This window comes from Miniopterus natalensis, chromosome 11 (assembly GCF_054644295.1).
Source record: "Miniopterus natalensis isolate mMinNat1 chromosome 11, mMinNat1.hap1, whole genome shotgun sequence".
Classification (NCBI taxonomy): domain Eukaryota; kingdom Metazoa; phylum Chordata; class Mammalia; order Chiroptera; family Miniopteridae; genus Miniopterus; species Miniopterus natalensis.
The window spans coordinates 69933987-69958558 of record NC_142091.1 but is presented as its reverse complement, the minus strand read 5'-3'; the positions used below and the strand labels follow the sequence as shown (position 1 = coordinate 69958558).

Genomic DNA, 24572 nt, shown 5'->3' with positions numbered 1-24572 from the left:
AAATACTCATCAACAGGTGAATGGAGAAATGAATTGTGGGTGCTCCTACAGTGGAACACTGTGTAACACTAAAAAAAGAAGTATGGATGCACACAACAAAATGGATAACTATAAAAAATACATTGACAGAGAAACCATACACAAAAGATATATAATGTATGATTTCATTTATATGAATGGGCAAAAATAATTGATGATTATAGAAGTCAGAATAATGATTATCTCTGGGGGAGGGGTATGAAAATAATTTAAAGGCAAAACAAGAAGAAAAAAATAAGTCTGTAGAACCCCCCCCCGAAAAAAAAAGAATTTGTATTTGTTAATCTGTTTTCTTTCTCCCTGCAAACTCTTGGAAGGAGCACTCACCAGAGCCCAATATTGAGAACCAATTCTTCAAAAAAGTGTAGGTCCCTGGAGCTAGAAAGTACTTTAAAATCTACAGAGCCAGCATGTGCTATTTTTGAACTGATAAGCTGTCCATATCCTTTCCTTGAGCTATAAATTACTGATAATGTGTGTACCTTTCCCTGCCACCCCCCAGACACCCAGAGCAACACTGCGAGTGAAGACAGGATACGCATCCTCCTGGCCTTCAGTCCATGGTTCTAAAGTGTTATTTGTCCATTTGCATAGACAAACTCTTCCTTTTTTGAATGCTGTCCCTTGTGGCTAAGATGAAGTTTTACCCTTTCCTGTTGCTCTGACAAATTTGTCTCTAGTCATTGATGTATTTGGCCCCCGGCTCACAAATGTTTCTCTCCACTAAACTCCTGTCACATCCTGGTGATGTCTACGACACTTGCAACACCCATTCGCTTATTGACTCCTTCTCTATTAACTTGAGCTGATTTACTTCTGAAATCCTAACCTCTAATAGCCTAATTTCTGATGCCAATCTCCTATTCTCTGAATACAGTCCCCCTGTCTATCACCATTGCTATTCTTTGACCTCATAAAGTGCTTTTATCCCTGCTCTCTTCACCTTTCCCCACTTGAGTAGTCCCCCTCCTAGTTTACTTCCTTTTTTTCCCTAGATTCCAGTTTAAAGTGTCTCATTCCCTTATTCTCAAAAACTTTGCCCCTTATCTTACTTGATGCTCTGAACCTGCGGAAAATTTAACCCTGGTCCATTTCAACTTGTCTCCTCTTCTTCTGGTCTCCGGGTGCTGAGCTCACTCATGCGGATGAATTCAACTCCCAACGGATGGTTTTCCACTTGACCCTAAGCAATGCCTGGCAATCACTTTCTTTGTGTATTCCTGGTCTGCATTTTCTCCAACTGGCATCGAAAGCCATTCAACCTTTAATCTTTTCCGTTAAAACTCTATTATTTTTCTCTCTTCTCTTCTCTGGTGCACTCTCTCACTCTACTCACTTCCAAACAATGGCTTTCCATTCTATTTCTTCCAGAAAATAGATATTCAAAGCTAACATGTCAACTTCCTGCTCTTTCTTCTAACCTCAAGTACTCACACACATATACCTATATCCGCACCTAAACTAAAATTTTTTCCCCCCATCATGCAGAAGAAGTATGCTTCCTGTCCAAAACTGATCCCAATGCCTACACTTAGAGATGTGATAGAAGGTGAAATGAATTAATAAACATAAAGGATTTGAAACATTGCCTTGTCCATAGATTTAGCTACTTTTCTTTCCCCTTTCCATCTCTTGTTATATCCATTGGCCCATCAGTTACTGTCCATCTTATCTGCTCTCTGTAGTTAACATAAGTGTGCTTATCTCTCTCATCTAATCAGAAATGCCTTCCTCTGAGCTCCTGCACCCTCCACCTTCCCCTTCATTCTTGCATAGCTTCTTCTTTTCCTGGTGAAGCTCTTTGAAAGACTTATCTTCATTTCCTCACATTTCATTTATTGTCTAATCCCTTTAACCTGGATTTCTTCCTCCATCATTCCAGGACATATCTCTCACCAAATCAAAAATCAATTCCAAACTCCAAAATGCAATGCCATTCTTAGTATTCATCTCTCTTGGCTTCTCAGCAGCATTTGACTTCTCTGATCAATCTTTCCTTTAAATAAAGTTTCTCTTGTTTTGACTTCTGAGATACTGCTCTTATTTTTCACACTGTTTTTTGATCACTCTTTCTCAGTCTCCTCTGTTGGCCCCTCTTCCTCTCAGATCTTGTTAAACATTTATATTCTTCAAACTTATTCTTATGGATGATTGTAACAGATTCTCTTTTGGATCAGGTTAATTCGGAAAAATTCTACTGCCAGAAGGCCTCAAGGTGAGTTGAAAATAAATGTCTCTAATTGGTGGGAGGTGAGCCAGGGTGGTGCTATGGAGGTTAGTGGTTGTAATACGGCAGAGAGGCGGGAGAGCACTGCTATGGATGATCGCAAGTGGCAGCAGGGAACAAAGCTATGCACAACCTTTCCCCCATCCCTTTTCAATGCATCCCCTTACATCTTATACATCTGATGCAAGGTGCTCAGAACAACCTACATTTTCTTATTTGAAAGCTTCTATTAGCAGCCACATTTTCCTCAGAAAATTGACTATGTCTGGAACCAAAGCAAAGAAAATATCCCAAGGGCTCCATCTCTATACCTCACTGATTCCATTCATTCATTCATGGAACAGAAGTTCATTGATGTCTATCCACACTGGGCCAAGGGCTGTGCTGGATGCTTGAGCTGTAAGGAGGGATAAGACATGGTCCCACTTTCTAAGTAAATGACACTCTTCTGGGAAAATATGCTACTAAAGTCCTGGAAAAAAATAAGCAGAATTATCTACCAAATGGTTAGCATACCCAGGAAACATATTGGCTTGTCCAGGAGCTGTGGTTTGCCTCCAAACATCAATATCATGTGAATAGATTACAAGCTATGTATAGCACCATCTTTGAAGCTGTAGCTGCCTTCAGTTGGGTTCCTGTCCTAGAGAATGATCCCCTTGATTAGATTTGAGGGTCTTGAGCATTTCCCTCAGACCATAGGTATACACCATCTATCATCACACCAAACACTTCACATACATTTTGTGACTGGCTGTAATCCTCAGGACAACCTACAGAGTAGGCATGATTATCCCCATTTTATAGATGAAGAGTAAAGCTCAGAGAGATTCAAGTAAAGTGACCTACCTGAAGCGACTCAGCTGGCAAGCAGAGGAGCCAAGGTTTGAGTCCTAGTCTGTTTGGCTCTAAAAAACATGTTCTTAATCGCTGTGCTTCCTTTTGTTTTGATTCTGGCCACACGCACACACGCGCGCACTCACATGTACTAGTGCTGGATTTTCCAGGATTGTTATGATTGGGGGGGAAATGAAGCCATCAGAATTGCTTTGAATTTCTTGTATTTTTGGATTTTAAAAAATATGGCTACTTTTATATAATGTCTTTGAGTATCATAGATACCTTGATTAGGTAGGTATACCTGATGTAAATATATATTGTATAATTATAGATTGTCAGATATTTATGTCTATAATATTAGAAAAATGTTCATATGAGTACCTTATTAATAGAATGAGTACCTGATTAATAAAGTTCAGAAAAACTTTGAGGTGGGTGTACAAACATGCACATATACACAGATGACCATCTACCTGTCCATTTTTATATTACTACTTTTGGATTATATCACATGCTTTCTTGACTTTATAACATAGACTTTTCCTATGTCATTAAATACACTTTGAAGACAGCATTTTAATGGCTGCCTGACAACTCATTTGGACATACTATCATTAATTTAACCATTTCTCTATAATAGATGTTGGATCATTTCTCAATTTACAACATAATAACACTACAGTGGATTTCCTTGGGTTTATACCTTTATAGACATCTATCATTTTCTCTCTTGGGATGAGTGTCTAGAAGTAGAATTCTTGAATAAAAAGGTTTATTCTGTTTTTAAGATTACTAGAATGTGATACCTAGATTTTGCCAATTTATACTTGGGTAGTATCACTGCTAATCCACAATTTTCCCTCCTATGATTTTGTTCCTTAGAAGAAAGGCGCTACACACAATATGGTCTTCAAGATCTTTTCCAGAAAATTCCATTCTCTCATGATGGCTGAAAAATACCGCTGATGCTATGGCAATGTTAAAGCACCTGTTTCAATGCCTGGGGGCCTTCATGGTCCCTGGGCACAGTGTCTTGAAGAGATACCCTTATTCTTCATTTGCACCTGAACAGCTGAAGACAGTCACCTCTCAGGCTCTTGGCCTGACTTGAATCAAGTGGGCTTTTGGAGACTTGTTCCACCAGATATACTAATGGTGCTTACCTTGGAATTGCAGAGAAATCACCAAGGAGACCTGAGGTCCAGTTGCAGCTCTGGGCTTTGGTTTCTTGTTTGTAAGATGAAAGGTTTGGCCTAGAGCATTTCTAAAGCCCTTTGCCTCTGGTGGTGTGTGGTGAACTAGGTGACTCCTCCTTTATCTTCTTCCCAGACACCTGCCTCATGTCTCCAGGCTTTTCTCTTTGTATGTTTGTTTCCTCAGGTCATCTTCCTGAAGGAAAGGGGCTGAGGTGATACACAAGATGTTTGTGATTAATGAACCCCAGAAGCTGCAGATGCTTTATGAATCCTTGGAAAAGAGCATCCCTGAGTCCTTTAAGGTGAGAGAGTAGTGGGTGGTGGTTGGAAGAGAGGGCTGAAATGGGAGGCGGATAAATTCAGGGCTCAGAACCTTTCCTGGGTGGATGGAAGTACAAGTTCAAAGTCAGATTCCTTCTTCAGGGATGATCTTAATAGCCATATCCATTCACCTACCTTCAGCCTTTAAATATTTTTTAAAAATCACTGGATTGCTATCTCTAATAGATTTTCTTTCTTTCTTCTTCTTCTTCTTCTTCTTCTTTTTTTTTTTTTTTTTGCTCCAAGCTATTGCAGTATCTTCCTATTTTCAATATTACCATCCCACCTGCAACTTGGTCAGCAGAGTCATCTCTCTGAATAAATATATTCATATCACTCTCTTGTTTTAAAATTTCAGCAGAGGTCCATGTCCACAGCATAAAGTCCATAATCCTTAACTGGGTATACAAAGGTTTATCAAAAAATGACCCAACCTCTTCTATTCCATCTCCCAACATTCCCCTGCCATATGCCGCATGCTACAATTATTGAGCGGCTCACAGTTCAGCAGGTAGGATGTAATCTGCTCCACCTTCAACCATTCATTCATGCTTTTTCTCCTTCTCTTTATAGTTTGCCAGGAAAGAACTTTTCTTATCTTTCAAGGTTCAATTCCAATATTACTTCTTCTCTCAGTCTCCCACCACTTCCCCTTTGGGACGCCACACTACCGCATGCATATATCAGAACATATGTCCTGTTATGACCAGACTATGTATTTCTCTCCCCTTCCAGACTTAACTTGAAGGAAGTGGCCATACTATGCTCACCTTTGAAATTCTCTATGCTTTGACACACATCTGATATATAATAGATGTCCAATAAATGACATGGTATGGTATCAAATGAAAAAAATGGGAAAATATGCTATGAATTAAAAAAAAAAAATGAATGAATGAATGTCAAGGGACCCAGTTCCTAATTATTCAACTATTAACTTGGATTTTTGTGGGCCCTGACTGCGCCATTTTGCAGCATATCTTACAATAAATAGCCCAATGAGCCATTCTGGGAGCCCTGATTCTATCCCTTCAGTCTTCCTAACTCCTGGTTTTATTTCCCAAACCACATCCAAGACCCTACCTCAAAGAAGAACTTCCTCTCCTGTTTTGTTCTATTGCTCTTGTAGGTATATGGTGCCATATTTCACATCAAAAATAAAAACCCATTCAACCTGGAAGTGCTGGTGGATGCCTGGCCAGATTGTCAGATAGTCATTACTCGGCCTAAGAAAGAGGTGAGAGCTCAAGCTACTGAATACCAGGCGGTCATACTCTGGATGTCCTCTGCGTGGAAGTGAGAGAACTGGAGCTAGGGGCTGGAGAGAACAGCCTGGACATCCCTGGTTCATACAGGTTTTGAAAAGGCTGCTTGGGGGAGAAGGTAGGACAGTGAGTTGAAGCATGGGGATAGACCAAACAGCGAGTAGCTCATGTCTTGTAAATAACATTAGGATCCCACCTAGTCCATTCTTTAAAAAGTAAAGTTGATCAAATTGCTACGTGAGGGAATTGTTAAACAATAGATCAATCGCGTATATTTAATTAGAATATCTTCCCCATCTCCCAGGTTTGGGGAGTATAAGCAGTGAGTGCCTTTCATCTCAGACTAGGGATGTTTTACCCTCTCTATTTACGTAGTAAGCAGGTGAATTAGAACACAACAGCACCTGCAGGGGCCCCCAAGACCCCCAGGAGAGTGTCAGCAGCAAAAAGTAAGCAGTGGCAGACCTGGCCCCTACTCCAGGTGCTGCTGTGAGCTCGGGCATGGTGGGTCTGTCTCGAAGTCCCCTTTATAACAGGCACACCAAGAGTCAAGCACCATGCCAGCCCCAGAGCGCTGGGTCAGAGTTAGTTTAGGCATCGTCTCCTCACAGGCTCAGAATCTTGACCCCCACCCCCGTTCCGTACACTTCTTTCCATGCTGGAGGCACTCTCTCCTTTAGACTTTATCTAATCCTGGTGCCCCTTCCACCCCCGGCAACAGAGCTACTTATGCAGCCTCCCGGGGCAGCTCACTTTCATGCGCCATCAGAAAGGAGACACCTTCAGTGTGTCAGTCGTGACTTAGCTCCTCAAGGGATCCCAAGGCCACCTTTCTCTCAGAAAAAGGGGGTATCATGCAAGCACGTCTCCAGCACTCCAGACCTATGCAAGAACATTTGGTAAATTATAGTGCTATGTAAGCTTGACTGATATTTGTTGTATCAGGAGATGAAAGATGATCTGGATCACTATACCAACACTTACCACATCTTCACCAAAGCTCCTGACAACTTGGAGGATGTCCTGGAATGTTCCCAGGTTATAAACTGGGAACAAGCCTTCCAGATCCAAGGTAACTGGTATGAGATAAGAGGCAAAGACCCCCTGGCCTATTCACAGATCCAGACTGGGTGATCAGAGCCTGTCTTTCTCCTCTCTCAGGTTGCCAAGGGAGCTTGGCTGAGGCAATAACCAAGGTTTCAGCTTCAAAATCAGTGCAGGTGGATTACATGAAGACCCTGCTCTTTACGTTAGATATATCAGAGAAATTCAAGATATCAAGTGATGGCAATATGGATATGAAGGAACTAACTAAAATGCCCCAAATGGATGAAGATAGCAAGTGAGATTTTACTTTTTTTGCTTCCCAAATTTCTGATAGAATCATTCAGTTGCCATAAGGGCCCAACTTGAAAATGTAGGATCGGAGGCTGAATTATAATGGGGTACATGGTTGCATGGGTAAAGGAAGGGAGCTTCGTTTGCTGAGCATGGGCAGGGCTTTCATTAGGTGAGGTCCTGTACAAATATTCACTCAGGTCTCACAAAAGGACTCCTGGGAGGGTATGGGACCTCATGGTGGCACTGAAAAATCTTTACTAAAACTATTACTTTTGGCAAAAATGCTATATGGTTTACAAAGTATACAAGTATTCAAAGTGGAAGTTTGGCCACTTGGATTCTCCACAATCTTCCTGTCCAGGTATAAACATTCTTAACACTGGTGCATATGCTTTTAGTACTATGTGCATTTTTGTTTATTTTTTCTTTTCTTTTTTTTTTTTTACAATGTACACACATACTGTACTGCAGCTTACTTTTTTCACTCAGCAATATGTTTTATACATCTTTCATGTAAACTCACACAGATATCTTACATTTATTTTGACAGCTGCATAGATTTCTATAATAGGGAGATACATAATTATATATTCCCATATTAACACACTTTTGATTTATTGCAAGTTTTTCCTAATAACAAAAATTCTGTAATAAACGTCTTCATACATAGATCATTGCACAAGTTGTAAAAATATTTCTGAAAGATGGACTCCAAGCATTGCAATGGTTGGATAAAAAATATGTATGTTAAATGAAGATATTACCAAATTGGATAGTAAGACTTTGATGAATTTAATATGTGATAGCATAAAATATGAAACAACCTAAAGGGTCCCCAGTAGGGACATGAATGACTTCATTAAGGTATAATCCAAACACTGGAATAATATACAATTATTAATAAGAGTGAAGCATCTCTATGTGAACTGATAAGAAAAGAATTCAGAAATATACTGCTAAGTGGAAAAAAAAAGAAAAGACTAATCAGATGGACAGAACATTGTACACAGCATACTATCACAGTATGCACACATCTGGAATTGCATAGAATACTTCTAGAAAGTTACATAAATATATTGCATAACTAGCTGCTTCCAGAGAAAGTAACTGGGTTGTAGGGGATCAGAGAAAGGAAGTAATTGTTTTCAATTAATATCCATCTATGCTCCATAATAGTATTACTAATTCAAAGGAAAAACTAAAATCTAAATTCCCACTCGCACACAGAATTGGTTTAGATGGGAAAGCCAACAGTGCTCCAACTTTGCTTTGGTCCAGCTGTGCTTCCAGATGCCCAGTTACACCCCAGGGGCAGGCAGGTGACCAGGCTTCAGGCCTTTGAGGAAGCAGGACTAGGGCCAGGCCAGGCGCGGGAGGGAGCGGAAAGAGCAGACACGGCAGTGCCCAGCGAGCCCCCTCGCCAGCTAACTCAGAGCGCCTTTGAGACCCACAAGTTCCTGAAAACTCTTCCACTCTGGGGGGGGCTGAAACTTCTTTGGGATCTGCCACCTGCCCCAGCCTCCCCTACCCACAGAGGATGTCGTTCTGATTTCGCAGATGAGAACACTCAGTTTCAGATAACTCACCCATTGAGAGAACCAGGATTAAAGTCCCGATCGTTACCGCCCCCATATCCAGCCCCCCCCATGGGTGGTCCTTAAACGGCATTTTTGGTACTTCCCTAGAGGTATGTGGTGATGGGCTTCGGGATACAGGAAGCTGTGAGGTTAGCGTCACTCTCATCTTCCTGTGACAGATATTTTATTCAAATATCAAAGAAATACTATCTTGTATCCTTAGATATTTTGTGGAGTAGATTTCAGAACCCATGTGTTTCTCATGTGGATCTTCAAAGAAAATTCAGCCGCATGGGAGGTTGCCCTGGTGCACGTCTTCGCTATTTTAAGAACGTCAGCTCGTTTTATTCTTCCTCAGATATTTGCTTGGGCTTTTTTTGAGGTGCACTTTCTGCATCATAAAGCGATTTGGATTTTCTCCCTCGCGATGATTTGGGATGATTCTGAAACAGACATAGAAATGGCACCTTTTCTGGGCAGCTGGGTCCCCCTCTAGGCCGTGGGACCCTCAAGAAAAGGAACGGTGTCATGTTCACGTCCTGCAATCGCGGCGTTTGGTAAACGGTGGCTGGATAAATGCTCCTCTCTCTGTTCTTGACAGGAAAGGAAACTTCCTGAGCATCGTCTTGGACCCCTCCCATGCGGGGCTTGTGAATGAGCACTGGGACTTTGGGAAAAATGAGAGGAGCTTGAAATATGTTGAACGCTGCCTCCAGCACATACACGGATTTGGTGTGCTGGATCCAGAGGGCAGCCTCGTCTCTTGGGTCGTGATGGAACAGTCCTGTGAGATAAGGATGGCTTACACTGTCCCCGAACACCGACGGCAAGGCAAAATGTGGCAAATTTGTTATCACGTAGCAGAGCATCTCATCCGGGACAAAGTTCCCGTCTATTTTCATGTGGCAGACAGCAAAGAATATTTCCTACAAGGAGTGAGAAATTTCGGATTTAAGTGTCTCCCCTGTGGCTGGCATCAGTGGAACTGCACCCCCAAGAAATATTGCTGATTGGTGCCATTGCCCATCTGGAGCCTTTCTTATCAGGGAAATTCCATCAGTACAAACATAGGCGTGATCATCTGCAATAGCGCAAAACAGCCTCTGATGAGCTGGGGGCCATGAATTACTTAAGCCCATTTTACATAATATTTTAGCTTCCCTTCTCCTCCAATCTACAGAAAATTAGAAGCTTCACCCTTGGATGCCATACTCTTCCTTTATGATGACGGATATTTCAGAATTAAAATCACCCAATGTCAATCATTAGTGCCAAGAGAGCCCTTGAAAAGCAGTATTTTCTTCTTTGAAGATGTCGTTTGTGAAGGAATCCTGCTCTTTCAGGCTTCTATGTTTGAAAATAAAAAATCTGCTTTGAAAAGTGTCTCCTCTGGTACCTTCCCCTGCTTCTTAAAAAGTTTTCCAAAGGACTTTTCAGAAGTGCTCAGCACCATTGCTTTTGGTCCTGGGTGCCCTCTAAAGACCTTTGAGATGCTCTCCTGAATTAAAGTATGTGGCTGTCAGCAATGGTTTGGTTGTCAGCCCCCCCCTTTTATTATTTTTTTAAACTTATCTTTATTGTCGAAAGTATTACAGATGTCCCCTTTTTACCCCACTGACCCCTTCCACCCTGCACTACCCCCCCCCCCCCCGCCGGCCTTCCCCACATGAATGCCTGTGTTCAAGGGTTATGCATATATGCATATAACTTCTTTGGTTAATCTCTTCCCACCCTCCACCCCCCTTTACCCTGCCCTCTGAAATATGATCGTCTGTTGCCTGCGTCAATATCTCTGGTCTATTTAGTTCATCAGATTCTTTTGCTCATTAGCTTCTTGTTAAAGAAGACCCTTCAACTTTTCCTGTAGTGCTGGTCTGGTGGTGATGAACTCCTTTAGCTTTTCCTTGTCTGAGAAGCTCTTTATCTGACCTTCAATTCTAAATGATAGCTTTGCTGGGTAGAGCAATCTTGGTTGTAGTTCCATGTTTTTCATCACTTTGAATATTTCTTGCCACTCCCTTCTGGCCTGCAAGATTTCTGTTGAGAAATCAGCTGACAGTCATGCGGGTGCTCCCTTGTAGGTAACTAACTGCTTTTCTCTTGCTGCTTTTAAGATTCTCTCTTTGTCTTTAACCTTTGGCATTTAAATTATGATGTGTCTTGCTGTGGGCCTCTTTGGGTTCCTCTTGTTTGGGACCCTCTGTGCTTCCTGGACTTGTAAGTCTATTTCTTTCTCCAGGTAGGGGAAGTTTTTCTGTAATTATTTTTTCAAATAGGTTTTCGATTTCTTGGTCTCTTTCTTCCCCTTCTAGCACACCAATAATACGAATTTTGGGCCTCTGAACTTGTCTCAGAGGCTCCTTATACTATCTTCATATTTGTGGATTCTTTTTTCTTTTTGCTCTTCTGGTTGGGTGTTTTTTGTTTCCTCATGTTCCAAATTGCTGATTTGATTCTCAGCATCCTCTACTCTACTGTTGATTCCCTGTAAATTATTCTTCATTTCAGTTCCTGTAACCTTCATTTCAAATTGGTACTTTATTATGTCATCGATTTTCTCAGTTATTTCCCTAATAATATGCTTAAACATCCTTATAAACAAAATTCTGAACTTTATCTGTTAGCTTGCTTGGATCTATTTCATTTAGTTCCTCTTCTAGAGCTTTCTTCTGTTTTTCCTTTGTGACATGTTTCTTTGCCTCCACATTTTGGCTGCTTCCAGGTATTTGTTTCTATGTATTAGGTAGAGCTGCTATGTCTCCTGGAATTTGTAGAGTGGCTTTGTGTAGTAGGTGTCCTGTAGGGCCCAGTGACTCAGCCTCCTCAGTCACCTGAGCTGGGCCTTCTAGGTGCCCCCCTGTGTGGGCTGTGTGCACTGTCCTGTTGTAGCTGAGCCTTGGTTGCTGTTGGCGTCACTGGGAGGAATTGACCCCCAGGCCAATCGCCTGTGAGGACCAGCTGCAACTACGGCCAGAGAGCTGCTGTGCTGGAGACACCCCTATGGAGCAGGATTTGCTTCAGTGGAACTTTGGTGTTCACCAAGTGCGCCCCTTGAGTGTGTCACTCGTGGATGTGGTAGGGTTGTAATCCAGCGTGGTCGAGTCTGACCACCAGGTGCACTGTCTCTGGGGCCTCCTGGGAGCTGCAAAGTCAGCCTGTGCCAGTGCCTTGCCCAGGGCCACCCAGCAGGAGCTACACAGCAAACCGTAGTTGGCTGCTACTTGTGCTGGGCTTGGCGGTGCCCAGGAGAGGCCGAGTTATAAGCCAATGCAGCTGCCGCTAGTGCCAGGCCTGGGGCCCTTATCAAGCCGTATGGGGCAGCTGCTGCTTGTTTGAGAGATTTTAGGAAAGTCCTGAGCATGAGGCTCTAGAGGCCCCTTGCACAGAAAAGCCCCTGGAATGGCCCGGATGAGCTGCAGGTGGGGAGGGGCGGGGCCTCCGGGAATCACGGGGCGGGGCCAAAGGTGTGAGTCAGGTGCTGGCGACTCAAACATGGCGCCTGCCTGCCGGCTGTGCGGGGAGGACTCGCCACAGGAGCCATGGCCTCCGCCAGCCCGTCTGCCTGGGAGGAAGCCGCCCTCCGCCTCTCGCCCGGATCTCAGGCAGGTCAGTTCCTCCCAAGTGTCCCGGGTCCTTTCCGGCTGCTGCCCGGCGCTGGGCTCAGAGGGAGCGTCCGAGTGAGTCCGCGCCGGGCCCTTTAGAGGAGCTGCTGGGGCTCCCGCAGCCTCCGCGACCCTCAGGACAGTCCCCGCTGGGTTCACAGCCCGGAGTTGTGGGGATGTCTCTTCCCGGCCTGGAGCCCTGGGCTGGGGGCCTGCTGTGGGGCTGGGACCCCTCCCTCCTCCGGGAAACCTCTCCCTCGGAGATGTCCTCCCAGGTTTACCCTGCCGCACCAGGTATGGGCCCGTGGCTGCGTCTGGGGGATCCAGCCCCGATGGGCCTGCGTCTCCACCCCTCCTCCCGGTCTTGGTGCTGCTTCAGCTCCCTGGTTGTGGGGCTTCTGTGCAGCCGGATCCCAGGAGGCTCTGAGTGACGGTGGTTCTGGGTTTTAGTTGTGATTTTGATGTGGCTGCGGGAGGCGGCGGGTGCAGCTGCTCCCTACGCCACCATCTTGTTTCTCATTATGGTTCTAATTTGCATCTCTGATGATTAGTGACGTTGAGCATCTTTTCAAATGTCTCTTTGCCATCTGCATGTCCTCTGTGGAGAAGTGTCTATTCAGGTCTTTTGCCCATTTTGTAACTGGATTGTTTGGTGTGGAGTTTTATAAGTTCTTTATATATTGTGGATATTAACCCCATGTCAGAATTGTTGTTTGCAAATAACATCTCCCATTCAGTTGCTTGCCTTTTTTGTTTTGTTGGCAGTTTCTTTCACTATGGAGAAGATCTGTAGCTTGATATAGTTCCATTTATTTATTTTTGCCTTTACTTCCCTTGCCTTTGGTGTCAAATTCATAAAATGTTCTCTACGAACCAGGTCCATAAATTTTGTACCTATATTTTCTTCTATGTAATTCATTGTTTCAGATCTTATATTTAGGTCTTTAATCCATTTTGAATCAATTTTTGTACATGGGGACAAACTGTAATATAGTTTCATTCTTTTGCATGTGGCTTTTCAATTTTCTCAGCAACATTTATTGGAGAGACTTTCTATTATCCATTACGTGTTTTTGGCTCCTTTGTAAAAAATTATTTGCCCATATATACATGTTTTTATTTCTAGGCTTTCAATTCTGTTTCATTGGTCTGTGTGAATGATTTTTATCAGTACCATTCTGTTTTGATTGTTGTAGCTTTGTAGTATAATTTGAAGTCAGGGAGTATGATACTTCTGGCTTCATTCTTTTTTCCCCCCTCAGGATTGCTTTGGCTCTTCTGGGTCTTTTGGGGTTCAATTTCTCTAAAAAATGACATTGGGATTTTAATGGGGATTGCATTAAATCTGTATATTCCTTTGGGTAATATAACCATTTTAACTATATTGGTTCTTCCAATCCATTAACACAAAAAAATCTATTTTATTGTGTCTTTTTCCATCTGTTTCAATAATACTTTGTAATTATCAGTATATAGTCCCTTCACATCCTTTGTTAAGTTTATTCCTAGGTATTTTATTCTTTAGGTTGTAATTGCAAAAGAAATGTATTTTTTTGTTTTTCTTTTTCCTGAAGTTCATTGTTAGTATATAGGAAAGCAGTGGATTTTTGTACATTGATTTTGTACTGTGTGACTTTGTTTACTGTTTCTAATAGGGGTTTATTTTTTGGTGGAGTCTTTAGGGTTTTCGATATACAGAATCATGTCATCTGCAAAAAGTGACACTTTTACTTCTTTCTTCCCAGTTTGGATGCTTTTTATTATTTTCTTTTGCCTGATTGCTCTGGCTAGGGCGTCCAGAACTATGTTGAATAACAAAGGTGAGAGTAGGAATCCTTGCCTTGCTCCTGATTTTACTGAAAAAGCTTTCAATTTTTCACCATTGACTATGATATTGGCTGAGGGTTTGCCATATATGGCCTTTATTATGTTGAGATAGTTTCCTTCAGTACCCATTTTATTGAGTGTTTTACTCATAAATGTATGTCGTATCCTATCAAATGCTTTTTCTGTGTCTATTGATAAGATCATATGATTTTTATTCCTTGTTTTATTCATGTGGGGTGTTACATTGATTGATTTGCATGTGTTGAACCATCCTTGTGTCCCTGGAATGAACCCAACTTGATTGTGATGTATTATCTTTTTAACATATTGTTTTATTCTATTTGTTAGTATTTTGTTTAGGATTTTTGCATCTGTGTTCCTCAGAGATACTGTTCCGTAATTTGTTTTTTTTGTGTGTGTTATCCTCTCCAGGTTTTGGTGTCAGGGTTATGTTGGCTTCATAAAACATGTTAGGAAGTATTGCCTCTTCTTCTGATTATAAATTCCCTCAGTTTCTGTACTCTGGAAAAGTCTTTATTTCTCCTTCATATTTAAAGGATAACTTTGCTGGATTTATTTCTCTTGGCTGGTAATTTCTCTCTTCCAGCAGTTTGAATATTTGTTTCCGCTCTCTACTATCTTGTAAAGTTTCTGCTGAGTGGTCTGATGATAAGCTTGTGGGGTTTCCTTCATAGGCTATTTTCTTCTTTTCCCTGGCTTCCTTGGGAATTCTTTCTTTGTCATTCATCTTTCACAGTTTTAATACAATGTGTCTTGAAGAAGAAAGCCTTTTTGGATTGAGGAAATTAGGTGTTCTGTTTGCTTCTTGAATTCGAGGACCTAGGTCTTTCCATGGGTTTTGGAAGTTCTCATCAACTATTTCTTTGAAAAGTCCATTCCTTTCTCCCTCTCTTCTTGTTCTGGTATGCTTATTATTCATATATTGCTCATTCTGATGAAATCAGATTGTTCTTTTAGAGTTCTTACATTTTTTAATATGCTCAAGTCTCTCTCTTCTTCCCTCTGCCTTATTTCTAAATTTCTATTTTCGATATCACTAATCCTTTCCTCCATTTCATTTGCTCTATATCCTACTCCTGCTAGCTCTTTCTTGAACTCTTTTATTGAGTTCTTCTCCAGAATTTCTGTTTGGTTCTTTTAAAAAGTTTTAATCTCTTTGTTTTGTTGTGTGTGTGTGTGTGTGTGTGTTTCCAAGTACATTAAATCGCCTGTCTGTATTTTCTTGCAGCTCATTGAGTTTTTTCACAACTGCAATCTCAAATTCTCTGTCATTTATATCACACATTTCCATGTCTTTAGGTTTGTTTTCTGGAGATTTGTCACTTTCTGCTCTGTCTCAATACCTTGGTTATTCATGGTATTTGAGGATTCCTTCTCTTTCTATGCATTTATGTATGGGCAGCATTTATTTAGTAGATTAATATGAAGAGATTTTTCTATAATTTTCCAGTAGGTGAAACTGAATCACAAGTTTTTTAGCTCTGTGAAATTCTAGTTCTGTGCATAGCAGTCAGATGCTGCCATCAGTGTAGCCACAATGCATGGGCCTGGGGTTGACTAGGAGAAACAGCCAGCTTCTTTGCTGTTTTAACCTCCCGGTAAGGGCAATCTTAGACCTCTGCAGAGTCCCCTCTGTACCTGTGACTAGTCACAGGCTGTGCGCCCTTTGCTCCAGGAAGGAAGTGATTCTGTAGTACCAGTTCTTGGATTTGCAGATAATGTGCTCTACAACTCAATGCCAAAGGCAAAGCAAGGTGAACTCTAGGAGGTTACTGGAAAGAACTTCATGCCTTTGCTTCTCTGTCTAGAATGCCAACCACCCAACAACCATGACCACACCTTCATACTTTGTCCTTGCCCAGGTCCTTGGGCTCAGCTGCATCTCATATTGCTCACTCTTACAGGAATGCCCACCAACTTGCTTTACTCCTCTCAGTTGAAGGGGTTGCCAGCCACAACCAAATTTCTCCCCTGTCCAGGCTGAGCGCCACTGTGAGATACTGGCTGCAGGGCTGCATCCGTGGCTCATCTCAGCTCTTCTCTCTTCTTGCCTCCCCATTTTGTTCCCACTTGCTCATCTTTAGATGATTTAATGCTGGCATCTCTCAGGTGTGTTTGGGCATTTAGTCGGGAATTTTTTGTTGTGTTATAGCTGTTCAAATTGTTGAAACTTCAAGGGGAGAAGCCAAGAGGATCCTCCACACTGCCATTTCTCTGACATCACTCCTGACAAGCATTTACATATTCTAGGTCCAGGTTCATGAGAGAGAGAACTTGCTCTAGTTTGAGCCCTGTGTCTATATAAAATGTGATCTACTATGATTTAGGGATCAAGGTTATACATAACATTGGAGTTCAGATCCCATGTATGTAAGAGATTTGTGGGAGAAGTTACCATAGGTAATGTTTACTTAAATCTAGTAAAATAGAATCATCATCATCATCATCTTTAAAATGCCCTTGGTGCTTGAAAATGGGTGCCCCCCAGGCTGGTAAAGGATGACATAATCAACCTACAACAATCACTGCCTCAACAGCCCTGTGATTCCATGATCATTCTCTGAGTAGCGATGGGCTTCTGGCTACCCTGCCTGTATATTGAGGAAGCAACTTAGGAACTCAGCTCTTCCCTGGACCCTACTTTCCCTGCCCCAATTTACATTCCAGGACTTGCTTGGTCCTTTTTTGTGATTGATCCTTCTGACAGTGATGGCACATGTTGGCTGTATAAAAAAAATAGAGAGCTCTGATTCAAGACATTGTCAAAGGAATCACAGAGGCACAAGGAAAAGAGGGAGAAATGGCCACATGATAATAATAGCTTATATCTAGATAGCACTTAATAGGTTCTAGGCAGTATTATAGGTACTTCACACATTTTAACTCATTTAGTGCTCACAACTTCACTGAGAAATAAGCATGGTTGTTATAGAAGAGATAACCACACAAAAGAGTGTTACATCTCTTGGCTAAGGCCACCCCACTAGTAAGTAGCCAATCTAGGAACTGAATTCATTTGTATGGTTCCCAACCTAGTACTCTTACCCTCTGAAATAGAACCTCTGACAGATTGGAAAGATTTAATAAATATTGAAAAATGAGCTTAAGTATGGGTTCCTGACCATTGTCTCAGTTTTCTTACCTGTAATTGGAAAGAATGATAGTTTTATTGTATTTTGTGGTTTTGTTTCAGTATTAAAGGAAATAACCTAAATGAAATGCATATCACTGTATAGCTTAGAAGATTAAAACTGTTTACTAAAGCTTCTTCTTGTTCGTGTCTGTAATAATTACCTTAGAGCAATATTACACTCTAGAAAACAGCATTTTCTTATTGACAATGAACCATCCATGTAATTCTGTTTCTGGATCCTCTCCATTTCAGAAAAATCTTCCCAGATAACCAGCCAGCTTAGTTTATACTCCTTTTGCCAATTGACTTTGACTTGCCCTACAAATAGAATTGAATAAGTCACAGGTACTTACTCCAATGCCCAAGCTGCCTGCTAGATTTGGGTTGGCTTTATAGCTTTGCTTAGGGGAGTTCCAACACCAGATATTGAACCCAAATATACAGAGTCTTTATAGACTTCCTTGAAATTCCTTCTAGTGTCCCTAATCCCATGTAATACAAAACCTAGAAGATTACTCAAGACTCATTCCTTCAGGGAACACATAGTTAATAAAGTGTGAACATTGCTTTCTTTGCCTTTGACCTCTTGACCCTAACTAATAATTGTTAAAAGAAGATGACCAGACTTCAAAATACTAACCGTTGTTGGCTCAATACTATTTAGGTTCAAGGAACAATGGTGCACTTGAGTGTTCTGAACAAAACCAAAATGTTCTATTTATATACATTAAAAAGAAACAACAGGTCCCAAGACAGGAGTCACTCAAGACTTAATATCTACACTGCAGTTTCAGTCTCTCCCAGAAGTGAAACTTTAAACCAATCAGTCTGAAATTTCTTAGCACTAGTGAAGTAAACTGCCCAGTAAGTCCCTCTGACTTCCTCTAAGTCTAAGAGAAAGCAGGGGAGGGCAAAAGTAGGCTTACAGTTGTAACACAAATAAATAATACAATAATTAATAAATAGCTATACAAGAATAAACTCTGCTTCATGTACTCACAACTGTAAACCTACTTTTCCCAGCCCCTGCGTAGATATAAGCCACAACTCCTTTAGCCGTTCACCCACTGATACACTGAGGTTACTCCCAGTCTTGGCCATTGTAAATAATGCTGCTATGCATGTGGGGTACAGATCTATCTCTTTGATGAAGTGTTTTGGCTCCCCTGACTGGGCTGGGGTGGGGGTGGGGCATGGCAGACCAGCCTCTACATATGTGATGCTCTTTGATGACTTAAGTCAGGCCAACCTGTGTCCCTCTGAGCTCCCCGACAGACAGCTCCTTGTCTTGGTGCTGCACTAGAGCAAAACACTAGTAGTACTTGAGCACTGCAGGCAGGAACTCACTGCAGAGATCCCAGTGCGGGCTGCCGCAACCCCCTCCCCCTACTCCATCACAGTCAGATTCTCAGTGGTCCAAACCACAGATTCCCCACCATTGCCATGGGGCAAGATTGGAGAGGGGCTCCACAATGGTGGGGGCCACTGAATGTCACCCCTGGGTCCATACAGGTCACAAAGTCCACTTACTCATAATGAGGCTGTACCAGAATCTTGCTAAATAGAAAACAACTGCAGATTTAGGTAAGGGGAGAATTTATTTGAAAGGATTATGGCAAGACGGGAGGTGGGGAAGGGACTGTTATAATGGGGCGAACTCTTTCAAAAGCGAGAAGCCCAGAGCACCTGAAAGGTCAGGCAGAAAGGACTATTCTTTTGTAAAGAGGCGTAAGCGGGCACGTGGAGCATCCTTCTGCTAAAAATGGTCCCCCCACTGCCAGTGTTGGCCCAGGCCCAGCGTGGGGCAGAGCTCAGCGCTGTGGAGAGGAGACAAGCTTAAAGCCTGGTCAAGTCCACTGACTCTTTGTTAACGCATCAGAACTTTGTTCTGGTGGATCGGTGGGGTTGAGCAGTCAAGCTAACCATTTATTAGGAAGAGTAAACAGAGGGTGGGGGAGGGAGGAAAGAGAGTCAGGAGGGATACAGCTCCGAGAATGTTCTACCCTGAGTTCGGCCTCTTCTTGGCAGGAGCCAAGAAGGGGGTTATGTGCTGACTCAGCCCCGGGGAAGGAGAGAAACTTAACTCAAGTCTGGTGAACAAGCAGTGTGTCCTGCCATGTCAGTGGGGATTCACAGCTCAGCTAATCATTCATGAGGCAAAGTTTGGGAATTTGGAGCGTCAGCATCTGGCTTTTTGGGGGGGGAAACCAGCAGAACATCTGTGTGTTGTAAGTCAGATGGGTAAGGTTGGTTCTCTGCACTGATCCATTTCAGGAAAGCAAAGTCGATGGAAGAATTTCTTTAACTATTCACATTTTCCAGGATAACAGGAATTGGGTAAAGTTCAACATTGTCCACCTGCCAGAGAATTGCATCTACTGAGATATACTTTGACCTCAGCTTTTTGGCCTGCTCTGAGAATTAGCTCTACAAGTCCCCCTGCCCTACTGATTTAAGGGTATCGTTGAGGATTTTAACTGCTATGCAATGATTCTGGACATGGCTGCAGGAGAGGATGTTCTGGAGGAGTGTTGGAGAGAAGGTGGAGCACATGGAAGACTCCTCCACCGCCATAAACTAGTGCGGCCACTTGGGGAAAACACTTGGGCAGTTTCTCATGAAGTTCAACATATGCTTACATGTGACCTCACAAATGCACTTCAGTGCATTTACACAAGAGGGATAAAAGCCTATGATGAAATATTTTACATGAATATCCACTGCAGCTTCAGTTATAATCAGTAAATACTAGAAACAACCCAAATGTATTTCTACAGGTGACTAGGTAAACAAACTCTGGTGGATCCCTGCAATGAAATACTATTCAACAATAAAAAGAAATAAACTGTTGATATATGTGACAATTTAAACTGGTGTCAAAGACATTTTGCTAACAAAAGAACTAAAGTCTCAAAAAAGATTCATAGTAAATAATTCCTTTTCTTTGACATTCTGTAAAGGAAATTAAATTAATGATTGTTGGGAGCTGGGAGCAAAGGAAATGTGAATTGCAAGGGACATAAGTAAACTTTGGGGGATATTCAAATTTACTATATTATTATTATGCTGTTATACAAATATATATATTTTTCAAGACTCATCAAGTGTCCACTTAAGTTGGTAAATTTTATTGGATATAAATTATATTTCAATTAAGATGAGCAGCAAAAATAAAAATAGTCTGCAGAACATTTTAAAAATATATAATTATAGACCTCATATTCCCTTAATAGCTTCTGAGTAACAAATGCCAGGAGCAAGATTAAATAATTTAAATTTTTTTTTCACATGGCTCTAATATATAGTCAAGTTTGAAAAATGTTTTACTACATCATTTATCTATTGTAAAAGGGATATTTTATTTTTTAGCTCTAGAAGCAAGAAAAGATATGCTTTATTTAAGTTAAAGTGATAGCGACAATAAAAATGGCTGACAGTAACTGAGTACTACTCCATGTCAGGCACCTTGTAAAGATTTAAAATTAATTGTCTCCTTTACCATGTGCCAGATTAAATGGGTTCTCTCTCATTTAATGCTCACCACAAATTCTAGTGCCGAAGAAGAGTCACTGAATGGACTTTATGAATGGCAGTGTGGTTAACTGTTGCTTCTACTAATGATAATAATAAAAAGGCTAATAATGATTATAATCACTAATTGAGTACTTACTAAATCCGAGAACTGTTCTAAGAGCCTTACATGCATTGATTTATATGATTGCTCAACTACTCTAGGGCTCATTCCCCTTTATGGATGAGAAAACCAAGGCACAGAGGTGTTCAGCATAAGCGTAAGCAAAGGACCCGATTCTGCAAATCAGGCCTCATTTGTATCTTTCCTACCACTTGCTCTTACTGCAGCTACTTGAGGCTGGGACAGGAAGGAGACATATGGAGCCTACTGGGGCCAAGGGGTCCCCTCTGTTGACAGTAACAGAATGGTTTCTTTGGCTATTGGCCTTGGAGAGAGAGTAATGAATGGTGGTAATGAGTCTAACCCCAGGAGATAAGATGGAGAATTCATATGTAGGAGGGACGAGACTTCTAGAAAGGGCGGAAAATACATATATATGCAAAGCTGTGCTGTGCGGGCCCGGCACTGAGGGAGCGCAGCAGCTCTTCCTTTATCTCTGGGCACCAGCCGCCCGCCCGCTCCTCTGTTTAGAGCAGCTCTCCCTCCCTCCGAGAGTCTCCACCGGGGGTCGGAGGGCGAGGGGGAGGACAAGCCCCAGAGAGCGTCGGCGCCCACCTTGGCTGTTTCCCGCGGTGCCCACGGCATTCAAATGCTCACTTCCACGCAGCCACCTTTCTTTGCTGAGGCTGCGTAGAGCAAGTGGTAATGTGGGGCCGGGAGCACGTTGGAGTGAAGAGACTCTGGGCTTAAATTGTAACTCAGCCTCCCGGAGCCTCAGTTTCCTTCTCTAGAAATGTGAGACTGAGAAGTGTCCACATTGAGTCATTTGGGGGATGCTTGGCTGCCGCCTCAAAATGGCAGCAGGAAGGGCACAGCCTGTGTTTCTAAAGGAGGGTGCTGACGGCCTTACTCACGCTGTGCAAGTGATATTCTCTTCAGCATAAGCGGAAGCAAAGGACCCGATTCTGCAAATCAGGCCTCATTCGTATCTTTCCTACCACTTGCTCTTACTGCAGCTACTTGAGGCTGGGACGGGAAGGAGAAGCTGTCGTCTACACCATCTGCCTCTCCTTCCAGTGTCCGGCCTGTTGGTTCCGCACACACTGCAGAGCAATGGCAGGGCCTGCGGGGCAGAGAGCAGCCTGGCATTTGTGCGTGGGGGGAGCTCAGATGGCACAGCCAGCCTCTGAACCTTGCAGAGCCAGTTCCTTCACCGTGAACCCAGGGAGGAAGGGCAGGATTTCATAAGAGCTGACACCAGGCGTTTTTGCTTTGGCAAAGGTCACCTTGCAAGCCTCCGCTCAGCAGTGTCTGGAGGAGACACACTGCCACGCTCTCTGTGAGATCCTGCTGAACTGCCTGCATTAAACGGCAATTGCGGCATCCAGGAGTCTGCCCTTCTCACTTGCTCCTGGGGACACCTGCGAGATCGGTGTGGAGGCGGCTTCCCAGGTAAGGACTCATGCTCCTCTCCTCCCCCAGGAAGATAACCGTTGCTTTGTGACATCCTCTGCGCTTCAGTGACACACACCTAAACACTCATAGTGTGTTATGGTCAGTACCCCCAGATCCCTAAGGAGAAGGAATGACTGAACTTCAGAAGCACACCCCTGGCACCTCGTCTGTGAGGGCAACTCGTTCGGCACTGTGCAGACCCTGCGGGCTCCCGGTGTGAACCGATAGATGCATGAGGAGAGCTTCGGGCACTTTCTGGAAGCAGGTGGTGAATGCAGCACTTAATGTGGGGGACACTGCAACATGGCCATATTTCATCTTCCTAGTTTATTATAAAGTTATATTTTTGTTTGTTTTTCAATGGGTATTAGTTACAGCATAAATTAATCATAAAGAAAAATGTACAGATTGACATTTTATTTTCTTTTTTCCATCACCATTCATCCCCTCAATGCCCCCTTCCACCTCAACACACCCCGTTCCTCTCTCCAAATCACCATACTGTTGACCACGTCCATGAACTTTCTCTCTCTCTTTTCTTTTTGCTCAATCCTTGCACCCCCCAATACCCTCCCCCACCAGAGCTGTCTGCCTTGTCTCTATTTATGAGAAAGCCTCCTTGGCATTCCTGTCTCCTCTTGATGAATTCAACCTACTTGTGCACAAGATATGTTGAAGAGAAAACAGGAAAGTTCAAGGAAGTTTAACAGACAATAAAGTGGTGACACAACCTGGTCACAGAGCCACGTCCTTGAACATGGGACTCTTGGGGGAGGCCCTCCACCTCCCACTCTGCTGCTGGAAGATTCCACAGCGTGCTGCTCGGGTTCTATCAGGAACTTCATTCACCAGTGGAGGGAGTAAACAACTCCAAATAAACTCTTGCAGGTCCTATTTCACCTTCTGGAATAATCTGCGGCTTCTGGTCTCTCCCTGAGGATCTGTGCAGAGGCTGACAGAGAACAGCTTGCAGGTGAGAAGGAGGAGAGCCCGCGCTCTGGGCCCCTCAGCCCCTCTGCCTCCCCGCGGGGCACAGGATTCAGATGCTACTGCTGCGTGGACGGCACCCCCAGCCCGTTAGGAATGAGAGTCTTGCCGGGGAAAGGAAGCGCTTCCACTGGAGGAATTTGCAACAGGAGCCTGCAGGGTACAGGGCAGCTCCCTAGTGTGGGAGAAATTCCCGACGGGCTAAAGTGAGGCTTTGGCTGAAATGGTAGACAAATGTGAAGTGCATTGGGAGCTGGCCATTGGTGGACAGGTAACAGAAATGGGACAGCCCTGGGAAGGAACATGCTGCTTCAGGGGACATTCATGTGGCGCAGTTGGTGGCCATATTATGCAGAGGTTCTTGTTTAATGCCTGGTGCCATTCTAAGGCAGTCAGGCACTTTCCCCTTGGATAAACACTGTCTAGGAACGCTACGTTCCCTGCTTAGGGCCTCAGAAGGACAGCGCAGCATCTAGTGCCAGGACTACAGCACAGGTGAGGTGAACGGTTCACTTGAAGCCACAGAAAGGAAACGGAAGTTTAGTAATCTCAGCTGAACTATCATTTATGTGCCTTTTACATTTTCACTCTAAGGCTCTCCCATAGGGCAGCATATATGTCATCACTTTCATGTGAATGGGCCTTAGAGTAGTAAAATAATGACAGGTCATTCCTTATTTAGCGGGTGCCAATTTCCGTGGCTTCTCCCCCATTTAATGCTCACCACAAATTCTTGTGCCGAAGAAGAGTCACGGAATGGCAGTGTGGTTAACTGTTGCTTCTACTAATGAGAATAATAAAAAGGCTAACAATGATTAGAATCACTAATTGAGAACTCGCTATGTCCCAAACACTGTCCTAAGGACCTTGCACGCCTTGGTTTATGTCCTTGCTCAGCTGCTCTGTGGCACGGGTGCTGCAGTCATTCTCCGTCACGGGTGAGAAAACCAAGGCACAGAGGCGGTCAGCAACTTGCCCAGTGTCATATAGCTTCTGATTGGCAAAGTCAGGCTTGTCCTGAATTAAAGTAAACCTCAAAGCACGCTCGTTCATGCTTAGAGAATATATTGGTTAATCTCTGTGAATCCTTAATTATTGGAATTCTAG

General features: G+C 43.0%; 1 protein-coding gene across 1 annotated transcript; it reads left to right on the top strand.

Annotated features, from left to right (window-relative positions):
• The first annotated feature begins 4526 nt into the window (after positions 1-4526).
• On the top strand, positions 4527-9816 carry GLYATL2 (glycine-N-acyltransferase like 2). The gene is made up of 5 exons (XM_016200437.2): positions 4527-4604; positions 5753-5860; positions 6834-6960; positions 7050-7230; positions 9408-9816. The coding sequence occupies exons 1-5, from the start codon at positions 4527-4529 to the stop codon at positions 9814-9816; spliced, it is 903 nt and encodes a 300-aa protein (XP_016055923.2).
• The last annotated feature ends 14756 nt before the right edge of the window (positions 9817-24572 follow it).

Bases quoted from the DNA above. Each gene is read 5' to 3' on its own strand.
- GLYATL2 (XM_016200437.2), top strand. From the start codon at position 4,527: ATGTTTGTGATTAATGAACCCCAGAAGCTGCAGATGCTTTATGAATCC. The intron at 5,861-6,833 runs GTGAGAGCTCAA...TTGTTGTATCAG, and splicing joins TTACTCGGCCTAAGAAAGAG to GAGATGAAAGATGATCTGGA. The intron at 6,961-7,049 runs GTAACTGGTATG...CTCCTCTCTCAG, and splicing joins ACAAGCCTTCCAGATCCAAG to GTTGCCAAGGGAGCTTGGCT.